Here is a 20,260-nt window from a genome sequence, read left to right on the forward strand (position 1 = left end):
AGTCTGTAGATCAGCGCTTTTCGTAAGCCTTAACACGCTTGTGCCGTTGGAAAAGCTCAGCCGCTTCGCACGCCCAACACTTGGCCATAGATAATGGCTAGGCGCGCACTTCAACTGATAAAAAATGTGTTTTTTTTTGCAGCTGCGCTGTCAACGCAGACGTAGAAGTCGCTGCTGCTGCCGGCGCAGGCGGTTGACGTCGCTGCCACTTGAACAAAACAGCGTCGCGGCGCTTCGAGCAAATTGCCAATTTAAATTGGCCGCGTTAAATTAGTCGAGTTATCAGCTTCCACGGCGGCAGGTGTACGGCTAGTGTTGAGGCTCGGGCGTTGCGTTGCCAACAACAACAACCACAGTAAAAGCAAACAAAACAGCAACAACAACAACGTAAGCAGCAGCAACTAACAAAAGTTCATGCAATTTGTTTAAATGGTTGTATGTGTGTTTTTTTGTTGAACGAACGAAGTGAAATGAAATGAAACGGAAATTGTAACGTGCCCGAATTACTGGACGGAAACATTTCCGCTTCACACCTTGGCCGTCGCAGAAATGTCACGACATTTTGTTTGCATAATTGTGTGATTAAATGGCCTGCCTGATTGCCTTGCGGCTCTGCTTTCAGTTGACGGCTGTCGAGTGTTTCACTTTATTTGCTTTTCGATATTAAATGATTAAGTGTAAATGCATTCCCGTCAGTACGTGACTATTTATGCCATTCAAAGAAACATAAAATATAAAAATAAGTTCGAAATAAAAGGAAAAGAAATCAAATGAAGTGAATAATCCGAATAGATTTCGAAAAGAGGCACAAACCTTAACTGGTCAGTCAAAATTTTAGGCATTTATCGGCAATTACAATTATACTACTACCATTTGTATATTAAACAAAACAATTAATAAATCAAATGATGTGAATAATAAGAATTCATACAATAAAGAGAAACAATTAAGAAGAACGAAAAATGTTCAAAATTGAACAAACAAAAAGCTTGCTAAATATTAAATGCAAAATAATATATAACAATTTATTCAAAACTAATTATACGTAGGGTCAAAAAGAAACAATAAAAACAACAACAATAAAAGGAAAATAAACAAGTAATGGAAATATTTCAATCTACCATTCAGAGTAATGAGAAATAATATGTGGAGTTGAATTAATACTTAAATATATTCTTTAATGAATATCAATTAAAGATATTGTACAACAAAAGCAATGAAATGCCAATAATGAACAAAGATGAATGAAAAAACAATACAAATATTAAAATGAATATTAATTGCCAATTAATTGTTAGTAATTAATTTCAAAAAATAGGAGTATTATAATAACATGAATAAAGAAAAGAAATATAAATATTAATCATGTAACAATTAAATGATATCAATAAATAAACAATAATAATCACTAAAGTTTCATTACCTAATGAATACAATTTTTAGAAAATAAAAAATATTTAATGAGTATTATTAATAAAGTAATACCCAATAATTATTAATAAATAGCTGATTTCACCGGATTTATAGAGGAATTGCCGTCTTCAAATATCTTTCCACTTCGACTTGACAAATTATATAGCTGGGAAATCAATCACTTGGTGCTGATATTATATCTAATCACAAGACATTGACACAAAATATGACACAATTCCAAGAACTAGTTAACTAAAGAGCTAAATAGATTTGCTTTTTCTAATCGAATTACGTCAAAGCTGACTAGGGTTAATAACTCTAATGTCTGTTAACAATACACGCCAACAGCAGTGAAGAAATGCTAGATCATCAGCTGTGGTTTTAAGTGGAGTAAAAAATACTAAAATCCACACAATTGACAATATGATGATTCCGAAAAGTAATTATCATATTACTTTGTTACTAAACATTAATCTGATAACATAAACGGGCGACGTTTTTTATTAAATACTCATCTGCTGATAATGTTGCTATCTAATGAACTCACAAAAATTTCATTTTAATGTTATTGCCTCAATCTAGTGTAGATAGACATTTGTAATTTCGATCGCGTTCAATCAATCTTTCATTTATGATTAATAACATATTTCATTTTTAGACTTGGGTAAGACTTTGGCATTAAAACTAACAGAAAATTTTGGTAAAATAAACATAAAATCGTAAGAACTAAACAAATAACAGATAATATACACAAAGAACCCGAAAGAACACTATTAACGCAACAATTGTTAGTAAGTAAACAATATAGCAGCAACATTACAATATTCAACACTAAAGACCTACAAATAATTAAGAAGTAACTACAAAATAAATAAAAAGCGAAAAACATATGTTAATAATCATTTCGGCCATCTGAAAAATTATTATTAAATTCAAATAAATAAACAAGACATTGCAAAGAACTCTTTAAATAATAAAATAAATATTACACAAAAATGAAATTGACTGAAAAATGAGTAAAAATTAATAATAAATAATATAAAGAATCTGGCATTTGAAATTACATTAACTGGGCAATTAAAATTGTAAACATTTGCCAACAATTGCAATTATTTCATCGTTTTGCGCTTCTCAGTTAGAAAGTATAGTTATTACAACAACTACGCGATCAATTTATATAGTTTACGACTCAATCTCTCTATTAACTAGTTCCAACAAAATGTAAGTGTTTATAGTCACTAAAATGCCGCCCTCTTCAGAGAATTTAAAATATGATACGTTAAGCCCACAACATTTTTCATACTATCTCTAAGCCGCACAATTGCCATAAATTAATAACTAAGAATGCCAGCCAATAACAGGATTATATAACGGCCCTAAATCATGTGTAAGAAAATTATGCAAAACGCTTTTCAAAATGCAATATAAAGTTGTGAAATGGAAGACGTCGGGCGACAAACAGAATTGTGGAAAAATTAACAAAAACAAGAAAAAGAGTGCACGCTGATAACTGCAAACGGAATGTCAATAAATTAATATAAATGAGTGACTCGTGACTGCTGGGTGTCTTCGACATCAAGAACGAAAAAAATAACAAAAACAAAAACAACAACAACAACAGAAACAAGTAACAAGAAAAGTGAAACGGAAAACAGCGAAATGAGCAGAATGAGAGTAATGTGCGGAATGAGAGAAAAGCAATTTAGTCGATTTGCAAAATACAATTGTTGTGTTCTTTTGTTCATATCTAGATACCGTGTAAGGAAATGTGTAACGTAATCAAAACATTTTGAAACGATCAAAGAAATGCACACCAATACCATAAATTCTTCCTTTCTGCGTTTCCAAATATACATATATAATAGATGAGTGTGTGTGTGTGCTGAAAGTAAATTTGTATTTGTTGTGAAATGTAAGTGCAGCAGAAAATTGGCTCATGCGCTACCACTACGCTTAAAAGCCTTGGCAAGCTGCCGCCGATTTAGCCAAATGCCAACCCAAAGCCGATAAGCCGAATACATAATAAGAAAATGTTGGTCCGCTTCAGCGTTTTAGCCATTTCTGCTGCTGCTTCTGCTGCTGCTGCTGCTGTTGCTGTTGCTGGCCTGCCTTTTCTTTTTGGCGGCCATTCAAAGCATTTGCTGTAAAGCTGTTCTCTAAACAATGAAAATACCCCGCATAAATAGAAAACAATTAAGCATTTGCCAGCGATAAGAGATAAACGATAAAAAGCGGCAAGCATTGTGACTCATCGCAATTTAGGCCAATCAGAAGGAGAAACCGAAAGAGTTATAGGGAGAGAGTGAGAGGACAGAGTTGGAACTGAAACTGGCTAATTAACAGAACGCGATTTGGCAGTGCGTAAAATTCTCGAACTTTAAAACTTTTGCAATATCAGATGCAAAGGAAATGTTGGTTTTTGTTTTTCTGTTTGTTGGTTTGTTTGTTTAGTTAGAATGAATGGCAAGTGTTGATAAGCGCGTGTGGCCAACAGAGTTGCATAAACTTTTAACCCATTACGGCAGTGGGAGAGTTATGTTCGGTACAATACTGTCATGAAGAGGGATGTCTAGGAGTCTTATTTTAAAACCAGCTGAGGAGCTTTCTCTTCGAAATTACAAAAAAAAAAGATTTTACAAATTTGTAGTACAAAATTTCTATTTACAAAGTTCATAGACAATATTAAAAAATATTAAATTAATACATAGAAGAGTTAAACTAACTATTCGGAATTAAAAACCAATTTTAAAAAGACTCTTCATAAATTAATATATGACCGAAATTTAACTATGAATCCCACCGTGCGCTTAAAATGTCTGATTGTAAATCAAATATTTTGCATTGCACACTTCCCATTTACCTAAATCGTTAAGCCCTAGGCAGTTGACTGTCAGTGAAACTTAAAGTACTTTTAAGTGCAAATTTCCCGTTTATCTATACTATTGAGTAAGCCCTAGGAGGTAGGCTGTCAGTGACTTGTCAAATCGCAAGCTCCAAAAAACATATAGCTGTCCATACATTTTTAGAACAAACCAAAATAACCGTAAATCCTTGCCAAGTGTTAGAAAACAAAAAACCGGACAGCTGATTGTTGGCGTCCGAATGGACATTGATTGACATTGAACATTTTTGTGGGTTTTTTGAAAGTGTGATCTAATTTGGGTATTCCTTGTGCGTATTCCAGCATAGATTAATGTATCCAAAGAAAATAATTTATGTGATTAATCCTTGGCAGTCAGCTCCTAATCACGACATTATCTAAAATGTCGAGCACTTTTGGTTTGCATCGCTCGTTTTTCATTAATTTAATGTATTTTATTAAAAACTTTATATACCATCTCTAAAAAATGGGAATGAAAATTAATAAAAATGTAAATTTTTGTGCTTAAATCTTATCTTTTTGCGAGCACACAAACAAATTGAAATAGAAAATAATCGATCAATTTTACTCGAACATTAAATGTTGTGTTTCGGTATTATTATTTATAGCTTGATAATATAAAATAAAATAAAAACTTATTATATATACTACGTTTAATGGTTCGAAATCGGAGAGCTTTGGAGATCCTAGTGTGCAGACATGCAAACGCATGAACAGACTGAAGCCTAACCTAAGCAGACATATAATTTGTACATTATTATTAATTTTTAATAATGTATAATGTAAGTATTGATGGCTTTTTCTTTAAAGCATAAAAATCCCGTCCAACCAATGAGTTTCATAATCAAAAACCACAACATGACCGTAAATCTAATCAATTGAAAGCGAAGTATAAAAGTAGATAAGAAGTCAAGGCAACAGCAGTTCGATAGATAAGGGGGAAAAAATGAAAACAATACTGCAAAGCCGAACAACCTTCATAATTTCGAATATGCAAATTAGTGGGCAGACCGCTTAATAGCACTCGTTTGTGGCAACAAGTTTACAATGCCAATCTAAGCCAACGCTCATAAATCACAGCAATGTCGACAGAAATCACCCACGAACACAACAACCCACCGCCCACTCGCTACTGGATGTCGTGTGCTTTTTATTTACAGGTCGCGCCCAGCAGTTGCTGAAAATGTGTGATAAAAATGCTAAATTAGTTGACAACTAAATAAAGTAATAACAGTAATAGCAACAGCAGCAAAACAACAACAAGTGAAACGAAGCGAAATAAAAACGTGTGAGCTACCACGCAACCCCGCAGCACAAACATGGCCTGTTTTCCACGCCTCTTCCAACCCCGGAGCAAAAATAAATTCACGCCAGCCGAAGATGTAAATACGGACACGATACTGAACTCACAAGATAGTCCCGTGGTGAGTTTTGTAGCACGCCCGATAAGGCGGCACTGATAAGTCGATTAAGTGTTTAATTAAGTTAATCAGCGGGTGCAGCAGCAACTGTCGTAAATAATGTATAACTAGCTAACTAAACACGATACCACAACAACAACAACAGTAACAATAACAAACAGAACGGGCTAAAAACGTGTAGCATTTTACACGTCGGTCTTATCATTCCTGCCTGCCTATGACGCTCGCATTTTCGAAGTGCTTATCGCAAAAGCAGCTCACAAAACACACTTAAAAAAAAAGAGCCAAAAAAAAAGAATTGTTAATAAAAAATTCTGTGTAAATAAATGAATGCGCAATGCGCTTATATATAGTATATAGGACTATATTGAATTTCTTGTATATCGAACATTGCTTATTTACTGCAAATTTAATCAATTTTTCAATTAATATTTCAAATGCAGAATATTTTCATGCACGAGAACGACAACGACGACGACTTATCGCAATTGTTTTTGCTGGCGCTTAACGCAAATCTATATTATTGACAGCTTAGTTACGTATTTGATTTCAAAGTCGAGTGCCAGCAATGCAACAGATAGGGTCCAAAATGTATTTATCAAATAAATGCTATTGGTGCTGAAGCAGCCCTATTCTATTTTCCCATTAATTCCCGTAAACTGAACGGCAGACGTTGGGTTGGTATGGAAATATATCAATTTTAAATGAAATTGATTTGCAAAAGATTACAACTCATAATTTAATAAGTTGGCATTCTCCTTCTTTTTTCAGATTTTATTAAGCTTATTATACTTTTCGATATTGTTGAAATAACTCACAGCTTTCTTTTATATTCACTTCCAGTTATAAGTACTTTATAATTGTAATTTCTGTGCAATATGTCTAAGAATATCTGAGGCCACTAAGGTACACAAGACAATCCTAAGAAAACATCCGCTATGACAAATACTGGATAACAGGACAGCCTGGTATGCATGTCCTCCACAGGTTCTTTTGACCTAGTTGTGGAAATAAAAAAGAAGTAGAAAGCATCTAACACCAAACAAACCAATTCCTTTTTTTAATAAAATCGTATAAATTAAGCGGCAATGGCAAGGGCACACTACTGGAATCTTAGCCAGAAAATACATCAAATTTTTTTGATAAAAGTTAAGCAGGAATATTCATTTCATTTTACTGTTTTCGCTTTTGTTGATGAAAAGCTTCAGTTTCATAAATAAATCCTTTCTACCAGAACTAGGAAAAAAATAAATGTATATTGTTACGCAATCGTGCCATGTTCATTGAGGATGCTTAAAAAAATTGTAGGTAGTTTCTAAAAAAAAAAAAGATAATTTCAGAATACATATTTTAATGAAAAGTCGGAAAGTCGAAAAAGCGGCGCATTAGGAGTCTTGGAAAGCGTATCAACGCCTTGGCAAATGGTAAAATAATAATAATATTTTATTAAATTAAACTACAGCGCAGCACTTAAGCGACTGTGCATCCTTTATCTCGAATAGAAGAAAGCCAACTTATGTTAATTATGCAGATAAATGTGGGAGAGAACTGTTATGCTTCTTAAGAAAGGTAGAGCTACTCGTATCCTACTAGGAGTAGTGGAATATTGTTTTTTAAAGCTTTGCAATGCATATTTATGCAGTTTACTGATTTCTACAGAAATCTATAATTTATTTATATAGTCAACTCGGAACACTTGTCTATAATTATGGCATAATTTTCTTATTAACATTTTAAATCTTAAATATGAAACAGCAACATTAGAAATCTTGATTCAAATTCATTTAATTTTGTGTTGATTTCCGTTTCACATTATTGTAAGAAAATGTACATTTTTGATTAAAGCGTACACATACTACTCTTACATTTATTGATGCTTTATGAGTTTTCAATCTATATTCTCTATCCTTGGCATTGCGACAGAAAAGTGCGGCAACCCTTGGGATCAATCATAAAAAGTTATCGGCAATAAATAATAATGGCATTTCTCTGAGGATGCTAACAAGCTTAAAGCAATTGGCAGGCACGACACTTTCTGCCTTATGCCGACCCAACAATCTCCACTAGCGAGGACTAAATATGTAAAAATATGTTAAGCATATGGGTACGTGAGTTCCGTTTCGAGCTCCCCCAAAATAGACTTGTCAATAAATCCCGAAAACAAACTGTCGGCATTCCCCAAAACGAAACAGTCAGTTCAGCACTTGTTTCATCAAACGACACATAAATATTCTCAATTCGTAGACTGCACAGCTATCTATCGAAATATCAACATGGATGCCGGCGAATGTTGTCATATTTTCCCTTCTTTTTTTTGGCACGACTTAGACGTGATTGCACGCCTTTAACTGCATGGGCGGGTGGGTTGTTCTTGTAGCCAGCCACCTCCTTCAGACAAACAGTCCCCCAGGGAGAAATACTTATAACCGAGCATTCGCATTCGCATTCCTAACACACAACATTTGACATTTGACAGCACGCTGTGCTTTGATGAAAAAATTGTACACATGTTCGAGTCTGTAGGTGCGTTTATTTTTGGCAAATGTTCTCGGCGACAATCTCTTTAGAGATTAAATCATTTAATTTCAAAGGGCACAAGATATATTGAAACGTCGATAATCGTCACATTAGCAGACACAACTGCGTGCCACAAGTGATGCGATGTGATGTGAAAACTGAGATGCGCATTAGCGATAGGTTTGCATCGAATGGAAACATTTATTCTAGATCTATGCTTCTATTGCTTCGCAATTTATGTTAAAATAGGTTGATAAATATTTCGGTAATTTGAATGGGTCCTTACAAACGTATATATATACATTCCAGAAACAATACCATATTATACACCTAATTCTGTTTAAACATTGGTTCCAGAAAAAGTCTTGTACAAAAAATTCGTGTAAAAAGACATTGACCAGATGTTATTTTGAATCCAGCTAAATGGAATAAAGTCGTGCAACCATATATAAAATTTTACATTTTCAAATCATGTTAAATCAAAAGCGTGTAATAAAACAGAATTAGGTGTATATACTTGTATATTAGACTTAAGTGTATTTTTTGTCGCTTTTTTGTGGCTCCGAATATTTTCCTCAAATAATTTTTTTTAGGACATTTTTAGAAAAATGTAAACGCCATTCTTACGTGTTGAGTTATCATTTGCTAATAAGCTTTCTTTGCAAATCATTTATTGACCATCTAAATATATTTTTTGAAAAGCAAATCAAACACCGTAAGTAGTTTTGTTTGAATCATCAATTAACCACCAATTTATGGTAGTCAGATACTTATGCAATATGAAAAGTATATATATTTGACTTGAGGATATTTTTTGTCGCTTTTTAATAGTTCTAACATAATTTTTTTTAGCACATTCTTACACAAATTTAAACGCCTTTCTTACGTGTTGAGCTACCATTTGATAAAAAGCTTTATTTACAAAATATTCAATGAAATTTCTTTCACGTCATGGTAGTATACTTGTATATGAATCTAAATATTTTTTTTTGGAAAAGCAAAGCAAACATCAATGCATCGTCAACAAAAATTCGATGTTTTGCGATACCTAGAAGTTCATTTGCATCGCTATTTGGTATCAGAAACGGCTTTGGATTTATCAACCTCATCAGACCTGCACGCAACGTTTGGCGGTTGTGGCTTAGGCTTTGGTTTTGGTTTTGGGTTCGGCTTCCATGGGAAAACGGAAAACCTGTCAAAATGACGTCGTTTAAGGCTGATTAGCATATCAAAGCAAGCCAAACACACACACACACAGATACACACGTGCGTCCTGCACATTGACACATGTTTATTTAAGCGGCTTGTGTGGCTGTCGCTGTGGCTGTGGCTGCGGCTGTGACTGTGGCTCTGACTGTGGTTGCTAACAACTTCTAGGGAGATGTCAAATGTCGGCCCAAAGGAAGAAAAAAGTTTTAAATTTTTTATTTGCTGGCGTGTCTCTGTCTGTTTACCAATTGAACGATAAGCTTTGTGACAGCCTCCTTGTCGGTGGCTGTCGGCTGTGTTGGCTAAAGAGTTTCGCATTTGAAAGACTTTCGCAAATTGTAACCAACAATCGCCTAATTATGTTGGTTTTATGTTATAATAAGCACACCTCAAAGTTGCGAAGCATAACTTTTCGACAGACGATACATGTGAGGTGGGAAAGGAATAGTTAAAAGTTTTTGAGTATGTCTGAGTCGGTCTCAAGTAACTTTTTGACAAACTTGAACTATGAATTTTGTGCGTAGCTGAAGTGTTGTTGCCTCACATCCGAGCTGCCAGCAATTGTGGCAGCTCTGACAAGTAATTTTCTCACTCAGACTCACCTCTCATTTCGCACCGCTGCACTTTTCACATGCTCATACATATAAGTCCGTACCTGTCTGTTGAAATTGTTTTTCTATTTACACAATCTATTCATACATGGCCGCATAAAAGTAAACTTAAATAGCACGTACATTTGTGCCATGTGTACCACCACATCCTTTTGTTTGTGTTTAGTAATATTTGCGTGAATAAAAGTAAACAACAATTGCATAAAAGTTGTGCCATGAGCAACAACACTGATGTCAATATAAATATGAGCAGATAAAAATATCTCGATGACTAACTGCTACCTGCTTCCAACTTGTAGAAACCCATTTTTACTATCTTGCTGACAATATTAATTAAAAAACATGCATAAGTAAAATAAATAAACGAAAATAGACTTTACATGATTTTCAAGTATTTGAATCACATTTTTCGAAGCACTCAGGCAAATGGGAAAATGCCTTTCTACTGCTTCTTTATTAAGTTAGCTTTGAATTTGAAACACATCTTAAATGGATGGAGAAGTGCCTGATCACACATTCTAGTAATGCTTTAGATGGAACAGAAATACCGTGAATATAAAAACAGATCAAGTTGTGCTTATAAGAAATGAACACACACTAATGGCCAATAGGATGAATGGAGGAAACCCGTTCAGGAAATGATGGAAAAGTAAGGGTAGTCCCTAGAAAAACTCACAACGGAGAAAATACCAGTACAAAAGATCTGCCCACTCGAGACAAAAACAGACCAGAACAATTATATTAATTTGTATAATATGTGTTTATCTTGTACTTATAGTAATTGTTATGTTTTCATTAAAATCTATAAAGAAATAGGTTCCTTAGGTAAACACAGGAAGAGCAGCTCTATATAAAGGACTCGTATTAAAACTCTAATCGTTTTAAGACCTTAACTTGTCAACAGTTTTTGCATTTCTGACAGTTCTTTCTATCTTTTCCTTATCAGTTTTTTTTTTTTGTTCAAATCTGCCCCCACCTTAAACCTATTTTTTATATAAAACAGTCGAAAAACCCCAAACAATCTTCCAGCGCAGAAGCAAAAAGAGGAAGTACAGAATAGGTGTTTGAACAGTTTATGCAGTTTATTTGTTTCAAACTTTTCTTAGAATTGATCGCTTGGGATGAAATTTGAAACAAATTAAATAAATTGTACATTAATTACGTGGCCAAATTATGGTTTATGTAGCTTTGGAAATGTGGGCGATTTTAATGAAATTCAAAGGTTGTGGGAGGAAGGGTGGTAGGAAAATCAAACAAAGAAAATGAAGTCGCGTTGTCTCGGATACCAAGTTCATCTGTTTCCCAAATTTCTGATTTCTGATTAATAAAATATATACTTTACGATGCTTCCTTCTGCCTATTACATACTTTGCTCAAACCTTATATATTGTACATACACTTTTTACCATTCGACTACAGGGTATAAGAAAGCTTACAAATGTCTTGGTTGACCGCCGATTTCATTTAAGTATACCAATAAAAAGTATATTTAGGTGCCTTCTCCAACTCCCTGCTCGGGCATATCACACAAAAGTAAGAGAAGCAAATAAAACCAAATCGAAATCAAATCCTTAGCTGTCAAAGAATTGAATGCAAATCAAAAGTTGAACGAAAGCTCAGTGGAAAATCAACAAATGCCAGTTGCTGGTGCAAGCCAAGCAGCAGGATTTAAATTCAGGCCGCAACTTAAAGCCGCATGCAAAGCGGCTATATACTCTTAGCATATTTATAAGATACAACTGAAGGAAGGGATGAAGTGCTAATCGTAAAAGGCAACATTAAGCCGCCTGTTTGGCATTTATCGACAGTGTCAGCCAGACGATTGATTTCAATACCAAACCAGAGCAGAGAGGCGGACTTTCAGGCAGTCAGGCAGACAGACAGACAGACAGACAGACAGCCAAGGCAGTCAAGGTAACAGGCGTATTATTTGCCCGTTTTCCTCAGATTGTTTGTGTGATACGTTTTTTAGTGGGTTTTTTGTGCCGCCTTGAGTGCTACCGGTTGTTATTGTATATTGCTTAATATTTAATATGATTCGTGTTATCTGACACCTGTTGACAAATTTCGTTTATGCAAGAATGCTCAGCAGTTGGGGCTCTTAAAGCGATGCCATTTGTGTGGAATACAAAAAGGAATATTAAATACTGTGATTGAAGGCTTACCATTTAAAATTAACTACTATAGCGAGAAACTTCTTAATGAATTCAATTCCGCCCGTGTTGTTGAAATAGCGCACGAATAGAAATCAACTAGAAAGTAAGAGACTGATCTTTTTTTTTAAAGCAAAGCAAGAATCCAGACCTCCAGTTGTTCTGATTAACATTTTGAAGTATTTTATATACTGCTAGTCAATAATTGTATTGCCATGAACATAAAATGAGCAATTGAGCATATTCCTGATATTTTAATTTCGTTCTTTCACATCCTTTTAAATGTTCTTCTTTGACCAATTCTATAGTTATAAACTAGTAAATCGTTAAACATTGCAGCAAAAAAGTTATTGGTTTGCATAAAAAACAAAACCAGCACTTCATTTATCATTTTAAAAAGCAATTCAAAGCAATTTTTGTTTTTGAATTTATTGAATTGAATTTATTTAAATGAAAAATACAGCTGTTTAAAAATAGAAAGTGTTCTTCAAGCAAACCTCTTTAGAATTCCAATTTTTCAGCTGTTTACACTTTAGCTTATGTTAGCAAATTTAAAATTTATAAATTGTTGACAACTATTTTGAATTTCTAAACACGCCCCTTGAAAAGAAAACGGTACTATAACGAACATACTCGTTTAATATCAATATATATAGATTTTAATGAAGAGTAGAAATGATAGTGGAATCTCTAACCCACTCTAGTTCGATTTATTAGCTTTAACTTTCTTTACCATTAAGTTGAATTTTCTCTTTGAACAGAACTCTTTAAGCAATTCAAGCATTAAGCCACTTTTTACCTTTATTTACAGCAAATTGGACTCTACATACGCCGTGAGGAGAAACCGCTCTACACACCGCTCCCAACGCCCAGTGCCAGTGAGGTGAGTTCATTTAACTGCCATACCGTATTCTGTATATACTTAGTGTAGAACATTTGTGGATGTTTACCGAACTAAACATCAAGTGTTGCGAGTTCTAGTTTCCTCGGCCTTTCTATATCTCTCTCTCTCTCTCTCTCTCTCTTTCTCTCTCTCTCTCTCTCTCTCTCTCTCTCTCTCTCTCTGAAAATCTATCTGACTGCCTGTCTATTTGTTTGTTTGTTTGTCTTTGTCAAACTCAATTAATATTTGCACATGTGTTTCTTATACTTTCAAACGAAATGGCAACAACAACAACATGGCACAACACTTGTAAATATGTGCACAACTACACCTCCAACACGCACACACACACACACACACACACACTTACCAATATACCCGCACTATGTTTGTCTTGCTAAACGTGTTTTGTGGGTGGAGCGGCCATTAGGCCCAACTACAACGCCCAAGGCAACAACAGCCCACGAGTCCCACACCCTCGCAACAACAGCAACAGCAACAACAACAACAACCACCATGGCAATGGCATCAGCCGCTAGAGTCCGAACTTCAAAATTTGGCCGAAAATGTGGCAGTTAGTGACAGCACCAGGCAGATAAAGAAGTTCCGCTCAAACAAGGATAAACTGCAGCACCAGCTGTCCATTGCTAGCAGGGATAAGGACAACAATGGACGCCTATCGGCTGTTAACAGCGCTGCCGGCGACCTCAATGGCAATGCAATTAATGTCATGCGCTCCAATTCAAAATTAAAACCAGTCAAAGAGCGACGTCCCACAGCACTGCCCACAGAGGCGCCCAGTGTGGCAGCCGACGATTCGGATGGGGAGAAGGCGGAAGCGGCAAGCAGTGCCTGTTGCTCTGATGTTGTTGACGTTGGTGGCAAGTCAAGGCTCAAAGTGAATGTGCTTCTGAATGGCATAATTGATGGCGATGACGACGGCACCTTTATTACGACTCCTACTAGTCCTGAGACACCGACAAATGTAAAATTTTTCATTGGTCATACGCAGGAACTAAGTACGGACCAGACTGATGATGCTTTGTCCTGGCAGGACAGGAGCAACGATGCCAACAACAACAACACCACCGCCACCACCAGCAGCAGCAGCAGTAAGCTGACAAATGGCACATTACCGCAAGCCCATGGCCATCAGACTCTGAAGCCAACATCGAAAAACTCCAGCAATGTGTCACTCAATTATCTGACAAAGTGTAAGCGCTCGGACGCCAAAGTGGACGTCGATGCCGGCACACCCGATATTTACATACCGGCACCACCGCCCATGCCCACCGAACCCCTCATGCCCGGCACGCCACTGCATCTGCGCAAGAAGAAGCGCAGCGCCCGAACATCAGTGACAGCGAATGCGGTGCCGCCACAAACACTGAATGCTTCGAATAGCCAGGTAAGTAGGAGTCTTCATCTTTATCCTTAAGTGGTGGCATTTCAACTGATTGGTGGGTTAGAAGGAGTTGCATCCAATCCATTTACTTATCTGCGCGCAAATTGCTGCGGGCTTTTGAAGCATATACTTCTACAAGTAGTACACCACAAAGCAATGTGGCTGCTTATTGCTCGGCAACCACTGAGGGTCATAAAGCTTTGTATGTTTGTTAAGGCTTTCCACTATTTTGCAAACACCTTGAAAAACAAACACAAAGAAAAATATCTATATTGCAACCAAAATATTGTAGAGTAACTTTCTGTAGAGTAGCTTTCTAACCAACTTCAATACAATGTTTCAAATGGTATTAATTTTCTGTGTGCATGACCTACCCATATGTTTTTACCTTATTACCAGTAGGAAGGCATTTCAATTGAATCAAATTAACATTTTCTGTTCTTGATCAAAAAAAAAATGTTCAGTAGTCCGTTACATTTTTGTTCTTTCCAAAATATTTTGTTACGCGTATACACTTATGAACACTATAACTATTATTTTTTTAAGTTTCCCCCCCTTTGAAGCTCGAATTTTTCAAAAGCCTTTCTTAGTGCGCACCTACACTATGATGAGATACTTGAGCTCAAATTTCAGCTTCCTAGCTCTTACCGTTTGGGCTGTGGAGTGTTGATTGTGTTTCAATTTTTCCACGGGAAAACCCCCCTTTATCATGTCCCAGTATACAGTTTTTCTTGTATTTTTTATGAGAGTATACTAAGTTTGAAGTTAATCGGATGAAAATGGTAGATTTTTCATACAAAGGTTGGAGCCTGTTTTCCCCCACTTGGAGCTCGAATTTTCAAAAATCCTTTTACCGTTTGGGCTGTGCGTTGATTGCCAATCAGTCAGCCAGTCAATACAAACTGTTTTATATATATAGAGACAAGCGGTAAATGGACCAAAAGTTTGCTTTTACATGGTGGTAGCCACACAGTAAGGTATTGCCAAGATCTGAAGAGAAAACGTAGCTCTTAGTCGTCCAGCTTTCCACATTTTCATCAGAAAGGCAAGTAACAGAGTAAGGTGGTTTGGAAACTATGTCTCAGCAATCTAATCTAATATTCGTTTATATAAGGCGAATTCAAACACCTTTGGCTGTCTTCTTCTTCTCCAACTTTTATTTACTTTCCATACCTAAAAGTTCACTGACCAGGGCTCGCATAATGATATCCTTTCATTTGCCAACTCTCTCAGCTTATTCGTTCATTGGTGCATTAAAAAGTTTTAACTACGCGTACTGTTGCTTTGCAGCGCTCTTAAAACTATGCAGATAGAACAATTTAGTTACAGAACTTCCAACTTGGCTAACATTTCCATTTGGCACGGCATTAATTAAGCCCTCCCTGCTAATTACACAATACTCGCTATTATGGAACGTGTACCCACTGACCAAAACAGCTCTAAACTTCTCTGAGCATGTTTCTAATTACGATGCGAAAATGTTTATTGTTTGGCTACTAACATGAACTCCAACTAGCTGGCCAACAAGTTCATGGCTAAGCACAATCGAATCCACTTAGCCTGTGGCGCACTTTTTACGAGTCCCAGTCCTCCCGTGCCCCAACCTGCCCCTCCAATTGACCGAAAGGCACCTGTACGGATTGGAACTGTTGCTGCTAATGCTGAGGCAACGAGTTTTCCAACGGCAATAACATTTTGGCTGATGTAGCGTCTTGTGATAGTTTGCCTCGCTGACAGGAAATGCTTATAATGGCTGCGATTCCGGTGTGCAAATGGAGGTAAATATTTAATAATGCCGCTGGCGGGCCAACCCCGAAGTCTCTTGGCCTCTTGGGCTCCCACTGTGCACACTGCTCGTAAAATCTTTAATTCGCAAAAATGCTGAATAATGCCGACCAATTCCCATTGGTGGTAGCTGCTGAGCCAGCCTTAAATACTCATAATTCTGTGTGCGACGAAAGCTGATATTTTCGAAAGCAAATACTTATCAAAGGGTCAAGTGGCTTTTAAATTTAAATATCTCTTGAAAATTCATTTACAAATAATTTCACCTCTTCCTTGCTAACATTTGATGTGTAAGCAGACAGCAGCCATGAAATTATATTTAGAATAAATGGAATTTCCCACGCAGTGCAACAACTTTGTCGTCAATTCTGCAACTCCATTAACAGCCACTAATTATTATTACAATTTTGTAATTGGCAATACAATGGATGAAGTATGAAAGGAATCGCCATGACAATGAGTTATTTTTGTAACAATAAGATGCTGTCCTTAAATTGAATAAACTGCATTGATCCGAAGCGCCGCCATGCGAAGAATTGTGAAGTCAGGCATCGGCAATAGTTAGTTGAATAAATTCCTTTCTTACGCACTCAAGTGAACTTTCTCAGAAAGATTTGTCGGCAAACATATATAGCTTGAAACCCTCTTTCCACCCACCACCCATAACCCATGGTTCCGTTTAACTTGCGAGTTATCTGCCTTACAATTAAATATGTAGCAGCTTACATATTGTATATTTGTTTAACATCGCATCTTCCAAGTCAAAGAAGATGAACATTATTACCTGCTGCACAAAGCAAACAACAAACGAAAGTAAAAACAAATAACTACATAATTTGCTATTCGCATCAATTAGGATCAAATAGCCTTGCCCAAGGACAGCGATAAGAGCTCGCCGAAGGCACATCGCGTTGAAGGTGGCCTCATATTCACGCGACCGAATTTTCCGGTGCAAAAGGACATTGAAATCGAATTTATCGCCAAGGATGAAGCGTAAGTAGAAAAAGAAAACCAAGCAAACAGCAACTCTAGCTGATTACTTACCACCCAACAATTGTGTCGCCCAAAACAATTCTCAATACCATCCAACACAGCACACGCAATCTCATACACAATGCCATCGAACGTAATGATTTCCTCAATAATCTAATGGACAAAGAGCGCCAGGAAATGGTTATCAATGCAATGGCGCCGGCAAACTATGACAAGGACAGCTTCATAATACACGAGCACGAGGAGGGCTCCGAAATCTATGTCTCTGCCGAGGGCTACTACGATGTGATCAAGGGGGGCCAGCATGTTGGAAACTTTGGACCGGGCACAGTGTTCGGCGAACTGGCCATACTCTACAATGCCCCCAGGCAGGCAACCATCAAGGGTGAGTGTTGGAACGATTCCTTAAACGAAAGATTAACTAGTTTTCTAAATCTTTTCTGGAAATATTTATTTATTTACTTTGTTTTTATTTATATTATTTCAGCGGCTACGGATGCACGGGTGTGGAAGATAGCACGCGAGACCTTTCGGGCCATTATGCAAATATCAGGTTCCCGTGAGCGTGAGGAGAACTTGCAGTTTCTGCGCTCTGCGCCATTTCTGGAAGAGCTCGAAGAAAGTTTGCTTAGCAAAGTGGCTGATCTGTTGCAGCGTGTAGGTCCCAAGAATTAGCTTCGTGCTCTCCTCAAACTTAAAAGGCATTTCTTTTAGAAATTCTACGATGGCGGCAGCTGCATTGTGCGCGAAGGTGAGTTGGGCAATGAATTTTTCATCATACGCGGCGGCACAGTGACCATCAAGAAGAAGGATGAGGCCGGGGAGGAGCAGGTGGTGGCCAAGCGCAAACGCGGTGACTTCTTTGGGGAGAAGGCGCTTATGAATGCGGATCGGCGACAGGCGAGCGTATACGCAGATCCACCCGGCACGGAGATCCTTCAGCTGGAGAGAGAGTGAGTGGACCAAGGACACTAGGGCTTCATTATTTTATAAATATTCCTCCCCTTAGAGCATTCAATAGCTATCTGGGCACCATAAAGCAACTGCAGGAGCAACCAGAAGAGGACGATGGCACGTCCGGTCGCTCCAGCAATAAAAGTGCCGAGTTCGACAATGAGTTTGCGCAAATACCCATCTCAGAGCTCAAAAAGATAGCAACACTGGGCTCGGGGGCATTCGGACGCGTCGATTTGGTCACGCATGGCAATCAGGTGTTCGCCTTGAAGATTATCAAGAAGATCGATGTGGTCAAGCAGGATCAAATAGAGCATGTGTACAATGAGAAGAACGTGATGATTCAGTGCCGTAATTCGCCATTTATAGCGCAGTAAGTTGAAAGATAGTCAGAAATGCAAAGAATTTGCACAAATTAAAGCACATTTTATCTGGATACCCAAAATTAAAAAGCTACCGGCAGACTTATTTCCCAACCCTCGACCAATCCACTTATATTTGTTGTCTACCTAAAGACAACTATAAAATACTTGTAAAGTTCCTTAAAGAATCAAATATAATTCATAAATTATAGGTCTATTACAATTACACAGTATCTTCATTAATGCATCAATTAACTTTTGTATACAGAACTAATTTATTTTAACAAGTTTTAAGTTATAGCTTTCTATACTTTCAATTACCCTTAAGCTGTATATAAATAAATAAATGTAAATAATATTATCAACTCTTTCAGGCTCTATCGCACCTATCGTAATGAAAAGTATGTGTACTTTTTGATGGAGGCGTGCATGGGTGGCGATGTTTGGACAGTGATGTATAAGCGTCAGTATTTCGATGAAAAGACTGCCAAGTTCATAGCCGGTTGTGTTGTGGAGGCCTTCCATTATCTGCACTCTCATAGCATTATCTACAGGGACTTGAAACCGGAGAACCTTATGCTGACCACAGACGGCTACTGCAAGCTGGTATGCCATGAAAAGTCATCATCACTCTGAAAATAATAACGAACTTCCCTTCCAGGTGGACTTCGGCTTTGCCAAGTATGTGCGTCCGAATGAGAAGACCAACACTTTTGCAGGCACACCCGAGTATGTGGCGCCCGAGATAATACTGGATCGCGGCCACGATCGGTCTGTGGACTATTGGGCTCTGGGAATTCTGATATTCGAGCTGCTGGTGGGCAAGACGCCATTCCGTGGCATCAACCAAATTAAAATCTATCAGCAAATTCTCAGCGGCATCGATGTCATCCATATGCCCTCACGTATTCCCAAATCGGCCCAACATCTGATCAGACATCTGTGCAAGCAGCTGCCTGCTGAACGCTTGGGCTATCAGAGACGCGGCATTGCAGATATTAAGAGACATAGCTGGTTCGATAGTTTGGATTGGACGCGTTTAAAAGAGAAACAGTTGCCCTCACCCATCAAGAGACCGCTGAAGAGTCCCACAGATTTGCAATATTTTGGACCGTCGGGTGTGGAGAACGATTATGAGCCGCCCGAAGAGTTGAGTGGCTGGGATGTAGATTTTTAGTGGCGTGTTGGCACTCAATGACAAAGATATTGCTGACAAATAATTGGTACTCTTCTGTAGATATGTGTTTTTACATTAAGGTGTAGTTTTTAAATGTATGAGTATGTGAGGAAGAAGTATTAATGCAGCTTTAAGCATAAGGATTAATGCATGTAGATTAATTAATTGCAAATAAATTGATATTAATGTTTTTTAAATGTTGTGTGTTTTTACATTTTTCACCGACTAAGGAAAGTGTGTAAGCCCTTTAAACGAGATTAAATAGGTGAATAAATCCTGTGATAATCCGACAGAGCAACTATTTGATTATGTTTTGTAGTGCAACTTTTTCCTGAACAAATCGACACGTTCTCAGCTACTATCTCAACTTGAACTGCAATCTTCTTGCCATCAAGTTGGCAACAAGCGCGCTCACACACACACACACACACACACACACACACACACACACACACACACACACACACACACACAGCACCCACACATTTACTGGAGA

At 37.2% G+C, this 20,260-nt stretch overlaps 1 protein-coding gene across 3 annotated transcripts; it reads left to right on the forward strand.

The window, feature by feature from the left end:
- Positions 1-308: 308 nt before the first annotated feature.
- Positions 309-19,961, forward strand: LOC115625873 (cGMP-dependent protein kinase 1). Of its 3 annotated transcripts, none has more exons than XM_030521086.1 (11): positions 309-387; positions 5,455-5,718; positions 13,017-13,088; positions 13,519-14,496; positions 17,135-17,271; positions 17,373-17,656; positions 17,759-17,928; positions 17,986-18,224; positions 18,281-18,598; positions 18,962-19,193; positions 19,249-19,961. In XM_030521086.1, exons 2-11 carry the CDS (start codon positions 5,614-5,616, stop codon positions 19,762-19,764), a joined length of 3,051 nt encoding a protein of 1,016 aa, XP_030376946.1. In that variant the 5' UTR covers positions 309-387; positions 5,455-5,613; the 3' UTR covers positions 19,765-19,961. The 3 variants fall into 3 exon arrangements, with proteins under 3 accessions (XP_030376946.1, XP_030376948.1, XP_030376947.1); XM_030521088.1 differs by having other exon boundaries at positions 14,101-14,496; XM_030521087.1 differs by lacking the exon at positions 309-387 and having other exon boundaries at positions 5,436-5,718.
- The last annotated feature ends 299 nt before the right edge of the window (positions 19,962-20,260 follow it).

This window comes from Scaptodrosophila lebanonensis, unplaced genomic scaffold (genome assembly GCF_003285725.1).
Source record: "Scaptodrosophila lebanonensis strain 11010-0011.00,11010-0021.00 unplaced genomic scaffold, SlebRS2 tig00000080-arrow-pilon, whole genome shotgun sequence".
NCBI lineage: Eukaryota > Metazoa > Arthropoda > Insecta > Diptera > Drosophilidae > Scaptodrosophila > Scaptodrosophila lebanonensis.

Bases quoted from the DNA above. Each gene is read 5' to 3' on its own strand.
- LOC115625873 (XM_030521086.1), top strand. From the start codon at position 5,614: ATGGCCTGTTTTCCACGCCTCTTCCAACCCCGGAGCAAAAATAAATTC. The intron at 14,497-17,134 runs GTAAGTAGGAGT...CGCATCAATTAG, and splicing joins TGAATGCTTCGAATAGCCAG to GATCAAATAGCCTTGCCCAA. The intron at 17,657-17,758 runs GTGAGTGTTGGA...ATATTATTTCAG, and splicing joins CAGGCAGGCAACCATCAAGG to CGGCTACGGATGCACGGGTG.